The 18214-nt window shown below is 37.6% G+C and overlaps 1 protein-coding gene across 1 annotated transcript in view; it reads right to left on the reverse strand.

The window, feature by feature from the left end:
• Nucleotides 1-18214, reverse strand: part of LOC123654932 — a 138056-nt gene that overhangs the window by 64655 nt on the left and 55187 nt on the right. The window contains exon 3 of the mRNA XM_045590789.1: nt 1245-1319. Within this exon, the coding sequence (XP_045446745.1) occupies nt 1245-1319 (75 nt within the window). The remainder of the gene's footprint in view (nt 1-1244; nt 1320-18214) is intronic.

The following is an 18214-nucleotide window of genomic DNA, read 5'->3' on the forward strand; positions in this document are numbered from 1 at the left end:
ATTGTTGGAAAGAAGATATGGGATGATGATGGGATCCCAGAGAAATCGAGGGAAACTCTTGAAAATCCATAATAACTTTTTACTAGGTGCACCGATTTTGATAATTTTTGATTTAATCGAAAGCTGATGTTTATCATGTGGTCACATATAAATTTTATCGAGATCTGATAACCACTTTTTGAGTAATCTTTGATAACGCGTAGTTACTTGACTATTTTTTCGTCGATCTACGTTGTAGTACTCATCGATGTAATTGAAGTCGGTTTTTTTTCGTTTGCGAGCAAATACAATAGTAAATAAATAAATAAATAAAAAATATATTTAAGTAAAAAACATAACATGAAACAAGGCTGTATGGTCTTAGACCTTTGCCTTTACAGTTATTTAAACAAAAAATGAATTTATGCTTACATTGTTTTGGAGCGAAACGATAAGAGGCGCAGTTGGCTGTATGGATTATAGTCCTTTTCCTTTCCCTATTGGGGATAAATTTTAAAACAACAACGATAAGAGGCACGCCATTTTTTTAAAGCATCTATTTCTCAATTGTTAAACATTAGTTGTATCATTTGTTAAAAAACCGTGTGAAAACGTTAAATTAACGTGTGAAATGTTAAAATCCAGTGCGAAATGTGAAAATAACATGTGAAAACTATGGAACGGAGCATGAGTAACGAGATCATTTTTATTTTGAAAATAACTTATGAAACGTGAAAATAACTTGTGAAATATGAAAATAGCGTGTGAAATGTGTGAAAGCTGCGAAATTATTCTTCTAACCTCAAAACTTTAACCATGGATATCTCCATAACCATTGGGGTTTCGAAGTGTGACAGTGGTACCAGGGGTAGCGCTCCCCACCCTCCTCCCCTCCTTCCCCCCATGGTCCCGAAATTCGGTTTTTCCTAATCTAAAGCTTTACCAAAAATGTACCTATGTTAGTCGGCTGTTACTTATAACTTAAGCATTTAATTGCTTAGCTTAGGAACTGAGGATCTTGTGTGTATAAAGATATTTAATATTTTATTTATTATTTACACCACATAGAGTAATTTAATACAGAATTGTAAAGCAGAAAGTATAATGCACAATGAAGCGGCCTAATCGCTCGGTAGCGATTTCTTCCAGGCAACCTTAGGGTTAGGATTAAGGGAAAGACAGAAATAAGTAGGTGTTGTATAATAAACTTACATCAAACAAAATAAGATAAAAATAATACAAATAAATTTATTGTTATTATTTACCTGGTCTTCGGGGTCGCATACCTTGACCCCTGAGAGCGCGACCACCACCAACACACGTACCGCGTGCCCGCTCTCCTGCTGACAAACAAACGTACATTTTATTACAAATCAATAATATAATTATATTTGCTCGCAAACGAAAAAAACCGACTTCAATTACATCGACAAGTAATACACAAAAAAATAGTCAAGTAAATACGCGTTACCGAAGATTACTCAAAAAGTTGTTATCAGATCTCAATGAAATTTAAATATTACTGCATGATAAGCACCAGCTTTCGATTAAATTAAAAATCATCAAAATCGGTACACTCAGTAAAAAGTTAAGCGATGTAATACAACATAGGTCGACCAAAAAAGCGTCAAGTAAAAACGCATTATAGATTAGATATAGCTCGAAAAGTAGTTGTTAGATCTCAAATAAATTTAAGTAGGACCAAATGACACACACCACCTTTCGATTTAAAAAAAAATTGTCGAATTCGGTCCACCCAGTCAAATGTTCTGAAGTAACATACATAAAAAATACAGTCGAATTGAGAACCTCCTCCCTTTTTGGAAGTCGGTTAAAAAGTTACAACACGAGCTTAACTTAAAATTATCGCTAATTTCAATTATACGCGAATGTTTTAGAGAACTAAACCAACCGTACCAAACGGTTTTATGTGTTACATGTAATTGAACCAATCACAGCGTATGACTTTATGTGTGCGTGTGTTTCAAATATTTAGGTATAGGTTTTTGTGACAGTGATTGGGTAGTCTTCGTTCAAGTAACACGTATCGCTTTCATGCGATCTCCTGGTAGAGTTATTCGCTAAAAAATATTCTTACATTTCAAATTATGTATTTTTTATTTCTTAAATTAAATAGGAAAATACATTAGACTATACCTCTTTTATCGCATTCGAAGTTTTACTCAATCGGTATAATGTTAATGCAAAAAGCGTCAATATATTACCAAGCATATTTACTTTATTACTGTATTCACTTAGGGAAATTAGGCGTTGAGTTAGATGAAATTTGTTTTTTACAATTTTCTTTTAAGTTTTTTTTTTCGTTGCTTTTATTTTAATTAAAAAGGTACATGACTTGTATAAGTGAAACCAAAAAAAATTCTTCATATCATTTCCCACAAAACTTTATTTTCCGGTCGTAATATACAAAAAGTACACGTAATAAGTAATATTTTTAGTTACTTTCAATCTTTTTATAGCAGTTTAACGGTTCGACGGTTATAACATTTCAACAAAGTACTTTAAATAGCGTTCAAAATGTTCTGTTAACAACAAAGAACCATAAATTATTCGGAGATTAAGCGTCTCTAATTCTGCAGCTACAGGTTTAAATTTATTTGTGCGAACTGAAACGACAAATAAAGAATTAGTCGTTACTTAAAATTAAACTAAATTTTAAAATACCCCACTTTTATCTAGTTCGTTAAAATATTCTTGTAGATCTACCGGGATGTCTAAAGTATGAAAGTATTATCATAAACTCCTCATAACTATTGTCTTTTGACTTCCCCACTTTCAAAAGAAAATCGTTAGCTAACCCGTTAAAGAACACCATATATACACACGTGACATGACTGCGTTTACATTTGATGATGATGAAATACGGGTTGTATGATTTTTATTCGCTGTTTTTTTATATATTTTAAGTTTTAGTTTAGTTTAATTATTATTAGTTTATTTAAGTTCACAAGTGAAATACTTTTAAACCAAGACAAAGATTTTATAAAAAAAATATTTATTATCTTTTTTTCTCTTTTATAGCTTGATAAGGATTGATAAGGAGTGAACTCGTGTGTTTTGCCCATAGTCACCACGCTGGGCAGGCGGATTGGTGACCGCAGGGCTGGCTTTGTCGCACTGAAGACGCTGCTGCCCGTCTTCGGCCTGTATATTTCAAAGCTAGTAGTTGGATGGTTATCCTGCCATCGGTTGGCTTTATAAGTTCCAAGGTTGGGGTGGAACTGTGTTATCTCTTAGTCGCCTCTTGCGATACCTACGGGAAGAGAGGCCGTAGCCTTATGGCAGCTTAGCAACTTAGCAAGCTATGGTAATCGCTTACATATGTGCGCCGTACACTTTTTTGCCAATTTAGTCGAATAAGAAAATACAATAAATTCGAGATATACATAAAACGACACGCTCAACCAAGCACTCATATATGTGTAGCACTACCGCCGGCGGCGACGTTGCAAACACGAGTCCTATTGTTCACAGTGACTAACACGTGGTTCAATAAGTCCCGAGACTAAGTACTAAAAAAAGGTCTTTTTTATAAAATTAATTTTTATTCATCAACATAGTCTCCTCCAAGAGCGATACAGTCCCTCCAACGCTTTTCTAACTTTTCTATCCCATGTGTGTAGAACGATTTGTCTTTGGCTTCAAAATAAGCCTCCGTTGCTGCGATAACTTCACTATTTGAGTCAAATTTCTTACCCTGAAGCATTTTTTTGAGGTCTGCAAACAGCCAGTAATCGCTGGGGGCCAAGTCTGGCGAATAAGGGGGATGAGGAAGCAATTCGAAGCCCAATTCGTTAATTTTGGCCATCGTTCTCACGGACTTGTGACAAGGCGCGTTGTCCTGGTGAAACACCACTTTCTTTTTGTTCATGTGAGGCCGTTTATCCGCAATTTCGTACTTCAATCGCTCCAATAAGCACATGTAATAGTCACTATTTATATTTTGCCCCTTTTCAAGGTAGTCGATGAAAAGTATTCCATGCGCATCCCAAAATATAGACGCCATAACCTTACCGGCTGATTTCTGAGTCTTTGGACGCTTCGGGCGGCTTTCACCAGCCGCTCTCCACTCCGCTGCCTGCCGATTGGATTCCGGAGTGAAATGGTATATCCAGGTTTCATCCATTGTTACATACCGACGTAAAAAATCCTTTTTATTATGATTCATCAGCGCCAAACATCGCTCTGAATCATTAATACGTTGTTCCTTTTGATTAGTTGTAAGCAAACGCGGCACCCACTTAGAAAAAAGCTTTTTCATGGCCAAATTTTTATGTAAAATAGTGAAAACACTACCAGCTGAAATCTTCACTATCTCGGCTATCTCTCGCACTTTTACCTTTCGATCTTCCATTACGATTTTGAGGACTTGGTTAATATTTTGTTGAGTCACTGCTTCATTTGGACGACCTGAGCGTTCCCCATCATTGGTGTCCATGCGACCGCGTTTGAAGTCGGCATACCACCGACAAATGGTTGCTTTAGAGGGAGCTGATCCTGCATAACATTTTATAAGCCATTGCTGTGCTTCAACGGTATTTTTTCCCATTAAAAAACAATGTTTTATCAACACGCGAAACTCGTTTTTTTCCATTGTATCGAAATTACAACCGTAGCGTCACTTAAATGTTTCATAATCAATAATTTTATTGTTCCATTTTTAAAAATTTGACACGTGTTCTTGTATTGATAGCCAGTACTTTTTAAAAATCAAAAGAGTTTTTAATATATGCGCCATTTCCAGGTTAGTCTCGGGACTTATTGAACGATCTAGTATGTATTAACGGTGCATGTTGTAATTATTGCTACAATTAATCTTGTTCTTGTTCAAATTAAACTTAATACAGCGTGTATATTGCTTACATTGTGAAAAGTGTGTAAACTTAATACACCATGTATTCTGCTTATTGTGAAACTTGTAATATTTTATTTATTTAAGTAAAACTTCTTTACGCATGCTTGACTTGGGGAGTAAGCTGGTGAATGCGTGATGAGAGCGTTACGAAAAGTGTGGTTGTGCAAGGCGAACGGAAGTTGAAAGACAGATATAAGTTAGTAAAGATAGAAATTTATTACTACAGTCGTGTGGTCTAAAGCACACTCGGTTTTTTAGAACATTCATGTAACGATAATAGTCCTAATAAATATGAATATATTTTAACATAATTATATACACAACTGTTCATTCCTAAGGCACGTGAGTAATGTCTGTGTACTTTATATCATTTTGAAAAAAATATTTTCAATAACAACAAATTCATTTACTATCATATACTTTTGCTGAGAAGAATGAGCAAGGAGTTCACAACAGTCCCTTTTTATAACCTTCAATATCCCTCATCCAGAATAAAAAGCAGCTGTACTGAACCCACATTTCTTTTCCATTTATCCATATATTCTTATACCAATAATATACCCACACTGTGTATTATATACATTTTCATACAAACTATAAATCTCACAACAACACACACACACGCACGCACAATACGCTTTCTCTTTTTCGAAATCGGTTGAAACATTCATTTATTCTACTCGAATTCATAATCAGAATCGCTAATTCTTCCATAAAAAAAGCTCGTATAATAAAACAAAGCGTTCATCTGTCTAGGGTTGCCATCATTTTCAAACAATTCAATTAAGTACTAACACCAAAAATAAATAGTAATTATAATTTTATTTAATAGGCACTCATAAACAGTCATTGAAGATAAAAAAGTCAAAATAGTACTTATACGTAACTTCAGCACCGTAAATTAAAAAGCATACGCACACAAATGAGAGAAAAAAGATAATCTGAGAGCACGCAGCAGCCCTACGCATGTCAGGGGAGGGTGGGAAGGGGAGAGCACTCTCATTAGACATTTTAATTAAGCCCAGATCTGTCAGCTCGGCGATTGTTGTACTTTACCTGAGATTTGCGATAGTGCGTAATAAAAAACGCCGAAGCATTGTTTCGAGCGAGTTTAACTGTACAGTTATTGTTCAACAATAATGTACAATTAGTGATGTATTTAATCATTGTTTTAAATGTATTTTAATTGTGCATGTTTAATTAAACTGTGTTTTTTGTATATGAATTTCTGTAAGGTTGATCAACTCCTGTTATTGAAATAAAACTTCTTATTTTCAAATGAGTAACTGCGGAGTTTCTCGCCGATTCTTCTCTGCAGAATCTACATTCCGAATCGGTGGTTCACTTTTACAACAATTGTGTGTACCAGCAAACGAAAAAAAACCGACTTCAATTACATCGACGAGTAATACAACGTAGGTAGACGAAAAAATAGTCAAGTAAAAACGCATTATCAAAGATTACTCCAAAAGTTGTAATCAGATCTCGCTGAAATTTAAATGTGACCACATGTTAACATCGGCTTTCGATTAAATTAAAAATCATCAAACTCGGTACACCCAGTAAAAAGTTGTGCGGATTTTCAAAACTTTTCCTCGATTTATCTGGGATCCCATCATCAGATCCTGGTTTTCTTATCATGGTACCACACCTGGGATATCTCCTTTCCAACAAAAAAAGAATTATCAAAATTGGTTCATAAACGACGAAGTTATCCAGGAACGGTATATATATACGGTCGAATTGAGTAACCTCCTCCTCCTCCTTTTTTTAAGTCGGTTAAAAATATTAATCACTTTAAAGTTTTGATTTGTAAAATGAAATGAAATGATTCGAAAGTGCTCATGGGGCCTATTTGAATAAACTTGTTAATGATTTTGATTTTTTAGAACCGTTGTGATTTGAAACTCGATGAAACCAAAATTGCGCTACTTTTCAGAAGTTTATGTCGTGTGTAAATTGCACACACATTTATTCATAGCAACACAAAACAGACACATCAATACGGTTTATACTTAGTCTTTTAGCCTTCAGGCTTTCTTTATAGTCTAATTACAAATAATATTATATATATTTTAATATTATTATTTATTTATGATCTGGTGTAGTGGTGCGAGTAGTCGCCTAAAACACCGACGCTTTGCCGGTTCGATTCCCGCTCGGGATGGATACTTGTATTTGTATCCGGTTTAGATGTCTATCCTTGTAGGTCTCCCCATAAAAAAGTAAAAATCTAAAAATAATGATTTTGTTTGCGTAAACGGATACAACCTACTTCGATTCACATCGATAAGTAATACAACGGCAACGTAGATAATCAAATCAATTGTAAATTAAATACGCATTACCAGGGATAGCTTAACGAGTCGGTACTCGTCAAATTAAGATTAAATTTAAATGGGGCCAACAACCAGCGTTCGAATAAAAAAATAATTATCAATATCAGTACATCCTGTAAAAAGTTATGCGGTAAAACAAATTTAAAAAATAAGTCGAATTAAAACCCCCTTTTCTGAAGTCAGTTAAAACTATCATATGATCGATAATGATGCTTGACACGTAAATATAATTTAATAATAAGAGCTATAAAATGAATGGCACAGTTTTCAATTAACTCCGTCGGCAGGACAATGTTCCAACCGGGCGCTAGGTCGGCTCAGTGTATGCAAAGTGGAGTAACCCTCCCTGAATGATATTGCGGCCGCATTGGCTCGCAAACTATAAGCCCGGACTAGCCTCGATTACATTGATAGAATTGTTACTTGATTCACTATTTTATTGATTAAATCTTAAATTCTACATATAATAAAATGGTAGGAAAGTCAAAACTGTACATTGAATATTTTTTTAAAAGAATACTTGGGGTGTGATCTACAGTCGATAACGAAGCCAAAAATATAGTTTTTAGAATTTTTGTCTGTTTGTCTGTATGTATGTCCAGGATAAACTCAAAAAGTACTGCATGGATTTACTTCAAGTTTGGCACGAATATTATTAAGAAGTCGGGTCAACATATAGGCTACATATTACTAACATGACGCTATCATCTACGGGGAACGAGCAGTGAACCTTTATTTCTTCAACGCATTCTGTAACAAGGTGTAATCTAACGACTCATATTTGAATGTTGTTATTATGTTAATAACCATGCTATAAGCTAGCTTCACACTATAAATAAAGACATTCTGTAGTATGTTTAGTATCAGCATTGCACCCGTGCGGTGCTGGGGCGGGTCGCTAGTATTTATTAAAACATTTTTATATGTTATATAAATAAGAAATATTACTATATTATTTAAAAAATTAAAACTTTGAAATAGAATTAGTGATTTTTTTTTTCGTTATTTAAACTGTACTTTCGACTCGTAAAAAATAATTACAGATAATAAATAGATATACATAAAAAAACGAGTGTGCCTTAGACCACACGACTGAAGTAAAACATACGAAACGTAACTATATCTCTTTCTATCTTATCTAACTTATATCTCCCTCTCAACTTTCGTTCGCCTCGCCCGATCACACTTTTCGTAACGCTCTCGTCACGCATTTACCAGCTTACTCCCCAAGTCAGAGTGTATAAAGAAGCTTTACTTCAAAAAAAAAAGCTCCTGGGGGGATTGGGGATTGGGTCGGCAACGCGTTTGCGATGCTTCTGGTGTTGCAGGTGTCTATAAGCTACGGTAATCGCTTACCATCAGGTGAGCCGTACGCTTGTTTGCCGACCTAGTGACATAAAAAAAAAAACTGACAAGGCGACTTAAAATTATATTTACAAAAGTACAATGTGATATTTTGCTTATAAACATTTATAATTTTAAATATAAAGTAAACTAAAAATAGAACCTCCGAAGGAAAACACGTCATATCCGTTTTAAGTCGATTTCGCTAAATTGTTAGCAAATATACGAAAAACAAATTCATGAAAGAAAATGTCGATTAAAAAAAGAAATTCGATTCGCTCTTGTACATTTTGGTCGTTATTTCAACTTTTTTCATTTGGGTGATGATGTAAGAATTACTATTACAGTCATATGTTGCGTGTTACGATGTGGCGTTTGCGTTGAAAGGCAGTTTCCATGTTTATTCTCTCGTCTCTGTTATAATAATCATAGCACACTTGACTATTATTCCGTGTTCTCTGTTGAAGCTATCGCGTATGTCGACACTTCCGCTTAGTTAGTAGTTTTTTTTTTTTTTTCGTTAGTAGTGGTAATATGACTAAAATGTTAATTTCACTAACACTATTTGTAACATTTGCTTTGTGGTTACAGCACTTAAGAATATAGCCATCCACTTTCATCCCGTGGGTGTCGTAATAGGTGACTAAGGGATAAGACAGTTCTCCACTACCAACTTGGAACTTTAAAAACCGACCGGTAGCGGGATGCTTATCCAACTGCTGGCTTTCAAATACCACTAATACAGGCCAAAGACGGGCAGCAGCGTCTTTAGTGCGAGAAAACAGAGCTCTGCTGTCACCAACACGCCTGCCTAGCGCGGTTACTATGGACAAAACTCTTGAGTTCACTCTGTTTTTAGCACTAACTTGGGGAGGCCTATGTCCAGCAGTGGACTGCGATAAGTTGAAGTGATGATGAGATTAGGAAACACTTCAAACTAAGATGTGAGAATCGACTCAGATTATCGTGGGTAAGGATTGAATAAGTCTTCAGTATTCATTAATTACCAAATTACAAAATTAACGATAGTTATAGTAGAAAATTCTAGAACATCAAATTCGCTAAAATAACACTAACATACAAAGTTTATTCCACAATCAACAAACAATTAAATCTATTTAACATATAAATTATCCAGCTTATTTGGTCGTTAACAAATGAGTAAAACAAACAGACAAGTGGAATGAAAATAAATGTCTCCCTCGGGGATATGACCGGCAGCTGTCGGCGGGTAAATGTATAAGTACATATGTATGTATTGTGTCTCGAAAATACTGTAAAATAATTATTATTTCTTTACTTCTATCGTTATTTTAGGAGTAGTCTTAGCATAAAAAATGTAAAATGTAATCAAACATGACAATGTTTCTACGATTTACACGCTTCACACTCAACGGCCCGCAGTAGGATTTTCTCCTGTGTCAAGGGTCCGGAAACACACACAATATACAAGAACAAACACCCAGAACACGACAAACGTCTATATATATCTGAAGATATATGGCCAATACAAATGTATGTCATGATTGGGGATCGAACCCGAGACCGCCAGTGCAACAGCCAGTGCTGTGACCGTTGCCCCAACACGTCTTCAATATATTCACAAAAGTGGCGGTATTAAATTTACCAGGTCCTTTAGTATAATATAAAATACACGGTGGAATTTTGCCAAAAATAAGCCATGTATTTTTTTTTTTTTTTGTAGAGTAGCCTAAACATACCGTGGCTTATTATTAATAATCTATTGATAAGGGTCAGCAAATATAAAATAAACATACGAATTTCCACGGGGTAGGTTTCCCTATCAAAATTCATATGTTTATTTTATATTTGTTTATAGCTCAAGTCGGAATACTATTTATGTGATCGGCGAGACGCCGAGAATTTCCTTATTATGTTGTTGATATAAACTCATTGCCAAGAAATCTATTTTAAAGTTATTTCCTGTTTCATAACTTGGGTATCTTCAAGATAATAATAGATATACATTTTTAGAAGTTTATGAATGACTTCTCTGTGGAAACAAGGCAAAATATTTTTTTAAACTAGAATGGGGCAGATGACGTTAGGATATAGATTTATTTTAATACTAAATTTATAAAAAATAACGCTTCATCCTGTAATAACCCAATACTGGGCAAAGGCCTCTTTTCCCATGTAGGAGAAGGATCAGAGCTTAATCCACCACGCTGCTCCACTGCGGGTTGGCGGATATATTCCCTACTATGAGTAACGATCGCTATCAGGTGTACATGATAAAAGCGGGGCCGAAGGCTTAACGTGCTCTCCGAGGATAAAAATAAAATAAACATTTAATTTCCTGGGTAAGAAATAAACCCAGTGACAATTCATTATAATTCTTACAACCAAATAAGTTAAATTATTAATTTTATTTATAAAATATAATACAATGTATCATAAAGGGTTAGCCTTGAATAGTGTACATTCTTTATAATCTTTATACCATCACTTTAAGTATATTTTATTTAAATTATGTCAGCATTATACAAATTGAAATAATCTCTAACTTTTACTTCACTAACGACTTATGGAAAATTTTTATTCGTAAAAAACATTTTCTATTTGAATTTCACAGAACTGGGGCATAAGTCCATTGTTAGCAATAAATGCGAGTGTCAGTTATGGCCTCCTCGCCAGCTCGTGTTCATTGCCGTCGCGGGAAATGCAAGCGAACTTAATGTACTATTTTTTACTCTACATAAAATATAATATATATTTTTTAAATATTATTTAAAAACTGGGGCATCTTGTGGAATCGTTGTAATTAGCGTATCACGTATAATAGTATTGTATGACGTGAAATAATTTCTTATTTGTAAAATATTTTTTATGTTCATAATTATAAATAGAACGAACTTGGAAAATAATAAATATGAAATAACATATTATAATATATGTATATATATGACAAGGAACTTCTTGCTTACTTTTTATATCAAGTGCTTGATGATTAAAAAAAAACACTTTAACTTTAAAATATAATTTAGAACAGCAAAAATTCTTAATTAACTTATTTAAAGCTTTTAAAAAATTAAAACTTGAAACTCTTAAACATTTTAAACAGCACGAAACACGGAGCTACTTCCAACAATATGTACCTAGAGACAAATTCACCGGATCCTCTCTACTTACTCCATCCCATTTATTTATATTATGTTCTTGGTAAAACTTTTATAACACGACACAAATTATTTACAAACCAGGCCAGAGTAAAACAATTACTTTGAGGACTTATTTACATATTCTAGTATAATCACGACTTGATCAAGACTTACAGATGCACTCTACTCGTAAATCTAATCTGTTGAGGTCTTAAATGAAAGTGATTGTTACAAATGCTTGGATGGTTCATTTTGTTAAAATGTAAAACACTCTTATGTATTTAACCAGACCAAAGTTTAGGTATGAAAGTCTTGTAACCGACTAGTGATGAGCAATAGTTTGTAAAAAGGCCATCCATGGAAAAATTCTTCTCCTTTGAAGCGGCCTGAGGTCAGTTCAAGCTGCTCCATCAAAAATGAGTAAGTATACAAAATTTCTTTTTTCCTTTTTTACTTACAGGTTTTCACCAACGTCACCAAACAGCATTCGATAAATTTTAGAAACAGAATTAACTCATAGAAGACAATATTTTAACACAGGCTTCTTCTATACTAGGTGTTCTGAACAATTCAAAAGGCAAAGTGTTAAAAGGTGATCCTTTCTATGCTCCTATTCTAAGATCTTACACGTACTACGTGTTGGGAACAATTTCCTCCCTTGTTTTCTTTCACTGTAAAAAGATAGGGGTGACATCATGAATAGCCGCCATATAGCAACTTAGGCGTAGTATGGCGAAACTATAGACTAACTTTGAAAGAAAGCATGCCATGAACTTCTCTGTGCGTTTGAGTTATTAAATCATAGTTATTGAGAAAAAGCCATAATACATCAAGAAAGGCCCCTAACAGGAGAGAAGGAAGGACGTAATATGTTATGTGTCAGAATAGTGGACTCAGTGACGCTATATTTGATGCAAGGTATTACCAATTTTGTATTATAACAGATATTTTTTTCAAAAGACTAACTGCGGAGTGTCTTACTGATTCTCCTCTGCAAAATCTACATTCCGAATCGGCGGTAGCTTCACTATTAAGTAGTTTGTAAGATGACAATTCGAAAGTGTGAAAGTCGTTAAGAACCTCTTCTATTTTTTGAAGCCTTGAAAAATGCTATCAAAATGGATTTATTCCACATATGTCACGTACTACTCGCAATTCCTCCATTAAAGAACCTATTATTTACCCAGATAGGAATAAAAGTGGTATTAAATTCCATTGTACACATTACAGAGAGGCTGCTCCTATGAGAGCTATCGCTAGTAAAGCCCGATGACCCACTTTAAACGAAATTAAAAAGTTTCTTTTTAATTAAAGAAAAATTAGAACGCATATATATACAAATAAGTGTAACCTACTTTTTGAGTATGGCGAAGCACCACACTTCTTATCCGATTTTCGAAGGACCAAACACTGTTGAGGTTGCAAAGCTTCTTAATTAAACTTCAATTGTTTCCTCGGTTCTTATTTCTTTATTTCCTATTTCTTCCTTGTTCTAGTTTCTTGTTTGAGTGCGGCGAATGTTCGTTAGAGAGTGACTGGCTGTTGCTGGGAAACGCGTTATATAGCGTTTCCCACACCCTGGTAACAGCCGCATAACGGGAGATGGCTAGTACATTTCCCGCGCCTTTGCAACGGGCCAATGGCGGTAGGTCTTGGTCACGCCATTTGCGTTGACCAATCACAGACCTGCTTTTAGGAGAGTGGGCAACCTAACGGTACATGTTGGCGACAAGTACCAACCTAATCGGACGGTCAATAACGGTATATCTTGGCCCCGCCCTTTGCGGAGTACCAATCTAACGGACCCGTTTGATAACGGTACATCTTGGCCCCGCCCTTTGCGGAGTACCAACGTAACGGGCCCGTTTGAGACAAGTACCAACTCCAGCCCACGTTTGGTAGAAGGGGTGTTTTGCCTCACTTTCTGGCCCGTATGTCTGTTTCATACTGTTGCCCTCTCTCTCTCTCTCGTGACTGTTGCCATCTCCTGTTTTCTTTCTAATGCATACATTCGTCTTACTCTTACATTATTTTTACAATAGCTTAATGTCTAAGATACAATTTGCTTATATCTATGTATCTTACGTACTACTTTATATTTTATTTTATTAGCCTACTTATAACTAACAAAAACATAATCAATGGTGACGTAAGCCGTCCGTAACATTCTCCCCCCGGCGTAGACTCTTCGCAGCCTCTCCCCTCAGCAGGACGGCGATCTTCGTTGCAGGTCTCCGGAACACACCTCCTTTGGTTCGCACGTCGGCCGCTCGGACGACGCCGTCTGGTCCCGGATACACTCGTACGATGATCCCCCTGGGCCATGTGTTGCGTGGCAGCGTGCCGTCGACGATCACGACGAGGTCGTTCGGCTGCAGCTGCGGTCCCTCCGTCCTCGATTGCCCTCTTGGTATGAGTGTCGGCAGGTACTCCTTGAGCCATCGTCTCCAGAACTGGTCCGCCATCGCCTGTGATCGCCGCCATATGCTGCGATCCGCTTCGGTACACGGCCCCGTCCTAGGCAGGCCTGTCGACGACCCCATTAAGAAGTGATTTGGAGTTAAGGCTTCTTCTAGGTTTAAAGAACTTTATTTCTCATAAGAATTTAACATTCACTTAAAATGAGATACAATGACATTTTTATACATTTGCAAGAATACAGTTTTAACATCTGGGCCGTTGGAGGGCTTTCTTATTTACTATAGTGAGGATATAATATGATTTTTTAGTTTGGTTTTAAATATGTTCATATTATCACATAGTTTTATTACATCTGGTAGTTTATTAAACAGCTGTACTCCTTCAAACAGAATTGTTTTTTTACCATAATTAGTTCTTACATTATCAATATGTAGTTTATATTTGTTTCTTAAATTCGAAATATGCGATCTCTCATAAATACTCATTTCCGACTGCACGGAACCTGATTTAATTTTTTTGATTAGAATGCATGTATTGTATATGTAAAGTTGTGATATATTCATTATTTTTGTGTTATTATAAAGTTGTGTCGTTGGAGTAAAATAGTGATAGTTATATAGAATTTTGATTATCCTATTTTGTATTCTTTGTAAAGTATTTAAATTTGAAGTAGTAGCGGATCCCCAAACCTGTATTAGATATTCTAAATGTGATTTTACTAATGAATTATACAAAATGTTTCGGATTCTTTTTGGTAGACAAGTGGAGATCCTGTTGATTGCTCCTAATATTGATTGTAACTTTGTTTTAATATGGTTAATATGTATCTTGAAATTTAGTTTGTCGTCTAACCATAAGCCAAGATATTTTTCATGATGAGAGCGCTGTAGTATATCGTTGTTTATCGTCAGCGGAGTGAAATCAGGTATCTTTTTATTTTTAGCAGTGAAAATAATAAATGAAGTTTTAGCTGTATTGATTGTTAGTAAATTGTGTTTTAGCCATTCATTTATCAAATTGAGATCATTTTGTGCATTGTTTATAATTTCATGAATAGATTGATGGAAGTAAAAAAGACAAGTGTCGTCTGCATATAGTGTAAGGTGGCCAGTCAATCCTATCTTTTCTATGTTGTTTATATAAATTAAAAATAATAAAGGTCCCAAAATAGATCCTTGAGGGACACCGTACATGACATTTTGGGAAGCACTAGAAAAGTTATTAATTTTAACTACTTGCTGTCTATTTGTTAGATATGACTTAAACATCGCTAACGCAGTACCGGTTACGCCAATGTTACATAATTTGGATAAAAGCTTTTGATGACTTACTGTGTCAAAGGCCTTTTTTAAGTCAATAAAGATACCTAATGCAATGTTCTTTTTATCAATGTTAGTTTTAATTTTAGTAATTAAGTCTACAACAGCTGAGAGAGTACTCTTCTTCTTCGTAGTCTACTGGAACGTGCGTCAGCGGCCTCGCATTTATGCTGTACTCTGCTTCCGTGAGTAGTGTCTGAAGCACTTCCTCCTTCGGAGATTTCTCCTTCAGCGTTGTACTGAGCGCCGCTTTAACAGAGCGCACCAATCGTTCCCATGCGCCTCCCATGTGTGGCGCCCCCGGTGGTATGAATCGCCATTCTGTCTCATATTGTAGACAGTAGTTGCGGAGCTCGGGGATCCATTTTCGATAACAATCTCGCAGCTCGACGTCGGCGCCTCGGAAATTCGTGGCGTTGTCGGAGTAAATAACTCGCGGCCAGCCCCTTCTGGCGGCCATTCGTCGCAACGCCATAATTGCCGAGTCCGTTGACAGAGACGGTACGATCTCTAGGTGCACTGCTCGCGTTGTTAGGCATGTGAACAGTGCACACCATCTCTTCTCGTGCCTCCTTCCAATGGTTACCGTCAAGGGACCGAAGTAGTCCACACCACAGTATGTAAATGCGCGGTGCCCCGGATCAATTCGTTCCGCAGGTAGGTCTCCCTTCGGTGGACGCCTAGGCGTCGCTTTGTACACCCGACAGAACTGACAGCCCTTTGCTATCTTTCTTACTGTCGGTCGCAGGCGAAATATAACGAACCGTTGGCGTAGGTCATTTACTACGCGCTCGTTATTCGCGTGCCCGGCGTTCCGATGTCCGTTGTCTATCAGTAACCTTGTGAAGGAGTGCCCGCCGTCTAATATCACTGGTCGGTTGGAGTGTGTTGTTACCGTTGACGCTCCAATGCGTCCTCTCGCTTTTAAGATGCCGTCATCTATTTCCGGGTCCAACTTCGTAAGCTTGCTGTTTTTACGAAGCGGCTGTTTTGTTTTTAACCTATTTAACTCATCGCCGAATGACTCCTTTTGAGATTGTCGTATCCACCTCGCTTCGGCGTCTTTCATGTGCGCTACTTGCAACGGGATGTCTCTCTGTTTTTCTTTGAGCCTTTCGATGAATAATCGTACCATGGCCGTGGCTCTTATTAGCCTCTTATACGATGAGAACCGGCTGATGTCGGGTAGCGTGACGTCATCGCTAGTACTCCCTTCTGACGTACTGTACACTACTTCGTCGCATCGCTCACCGTCCGGTATCATTGTAGGCCACTCTTCCTCAGGCGTTCTCAAAAACGATGGTCCATTGAACCAGCGGTCCGTTCTGCTTATCCGTCTGGTTCCAATGCGCGTAGCGTCGTCTGCTACGTTGTCGTCTGTTGATATCCATCGCCAGTCGTCTCTATGTGATAACTCGGCGATTTCAGCAAGCCTGTGTGCCACGAACGGTGTGTACTTCTTGTCTTCGTTTCGGATCCAATGAAGCACCGTTTTGGAGTCGGTCCAGTAAACTACCTTGCTCGGTTTCCATGTGTGTTCTTTAACTATCACACTGGCCATCCGAGCTCCAATAACCGCCGCCTGCAGTTCTAGCCGGGGTATCGTTAATAGCTTTAACGGCGCCACCTTTGCTTTTCCCATGACATGCGCTACTTCTATGGTGCCGTCCTCGTGACGGATCCTCCAGTAGGCTGTCGTCGCAAAGGCTTGTTCACTAGCGTCGTTGAACACGTGCAGCTGTACTTCTGACCCCGGTGCTATCTCCATACTGTAGCATCGCGGCAGAGCCAGGGCGGAGATGTCTTCTAGACCGGTTACCCACTGCTGAAACTCTTCAGCTTCGTCGCTTGGGAGCTCTTCGTCCCATTGCACCTTCTTCAGCCAAAGCCTTTGTAGGATTATCTTCCCTACCACGGTGTACTGGCTAATGAGTCCTAGTGGATCGTAGATAGACATGACGGCGCTTAGTGCCTCCCGCTTTGTCGGCACTCTACGTTGAGTTTTGACGTCTTCCGGGACTCTTTTGATGTCCGTATTGAAGCCGACAGTGTCCTCTCTCGGGTTCCATCTGAGCCCGAGAGTCTTCTCCATTTGGTGCGCCGTCAGTCGGACGTCTGAGTTCTTTGATCGCTTAACGTCCGGTATACTCTCGAGCACCTTTGTGCTGTTTGAGTTCCATCCCCGGAGGTTAAAGTTAGCCCTTTCATGTATTCGCATGACGTCCCGTATCGTTTCGATCGCTTTGTTTTCGTCGTCGAAGCTGTCTAAGTAGTCATCCATGTAGTGTTTCTCCTTTATGGCTCGCGCTGGCTCGGGGTACTCGTCTTCAAATTCGGAAGCGTTGTAGTTTCTCACGCTGTGAGCGAGAAACGGTGAACACGACGCTCCGAATATCATTGACGTCATTTTAAATGTGCGCGGTTTTTCATTGGGACCGTCTCGCCACAGGAACATCTGTGCCGGTTGATCTTCGGGGCGGATCTTCACTCGTAGGAACATTTCCTCGATATCCGCCGTGACCGCGATCTTCTTCTCGCGGAACCCGAATAATATACCGGTCAACGATGCTAGCAAATCCGGTCCCTCCAGAAGGCAGTCGTTCAAGCTCACGCCGTCCACTCTGGCCGCTGCGTCGAACACCATCCGTACCCGTTCTGGCTTGTTTATGTTGACGACGGCGAAGTGTGGTAGGTACCACTTGACGCTGCTTGCTTGTTCGCTACCGTCGCATTCCTCTGCGTAGCCCTTATCGATGAGATTCGCAACTTGCTTCCCGTATTCGCTTTTGAATGCGGGCTCTTTGCTCATTTTCT

The sequence above is a fragment of the Melitaea cinxia genome, chromosome 7 (genome assembly GCF_905220565.1).
Source record: "Melitaea cinxia chromosome 7, ilMelCinx1.1, whole genome shotgun sequence".
NCBI classification, from domain to species: domain Eukaryota; kingdom Metazoa; phylum Arthropoda; class Insecta; order Lepidoptera; family Nymphalidae; genus Melitaea; species Melitaea cinxia.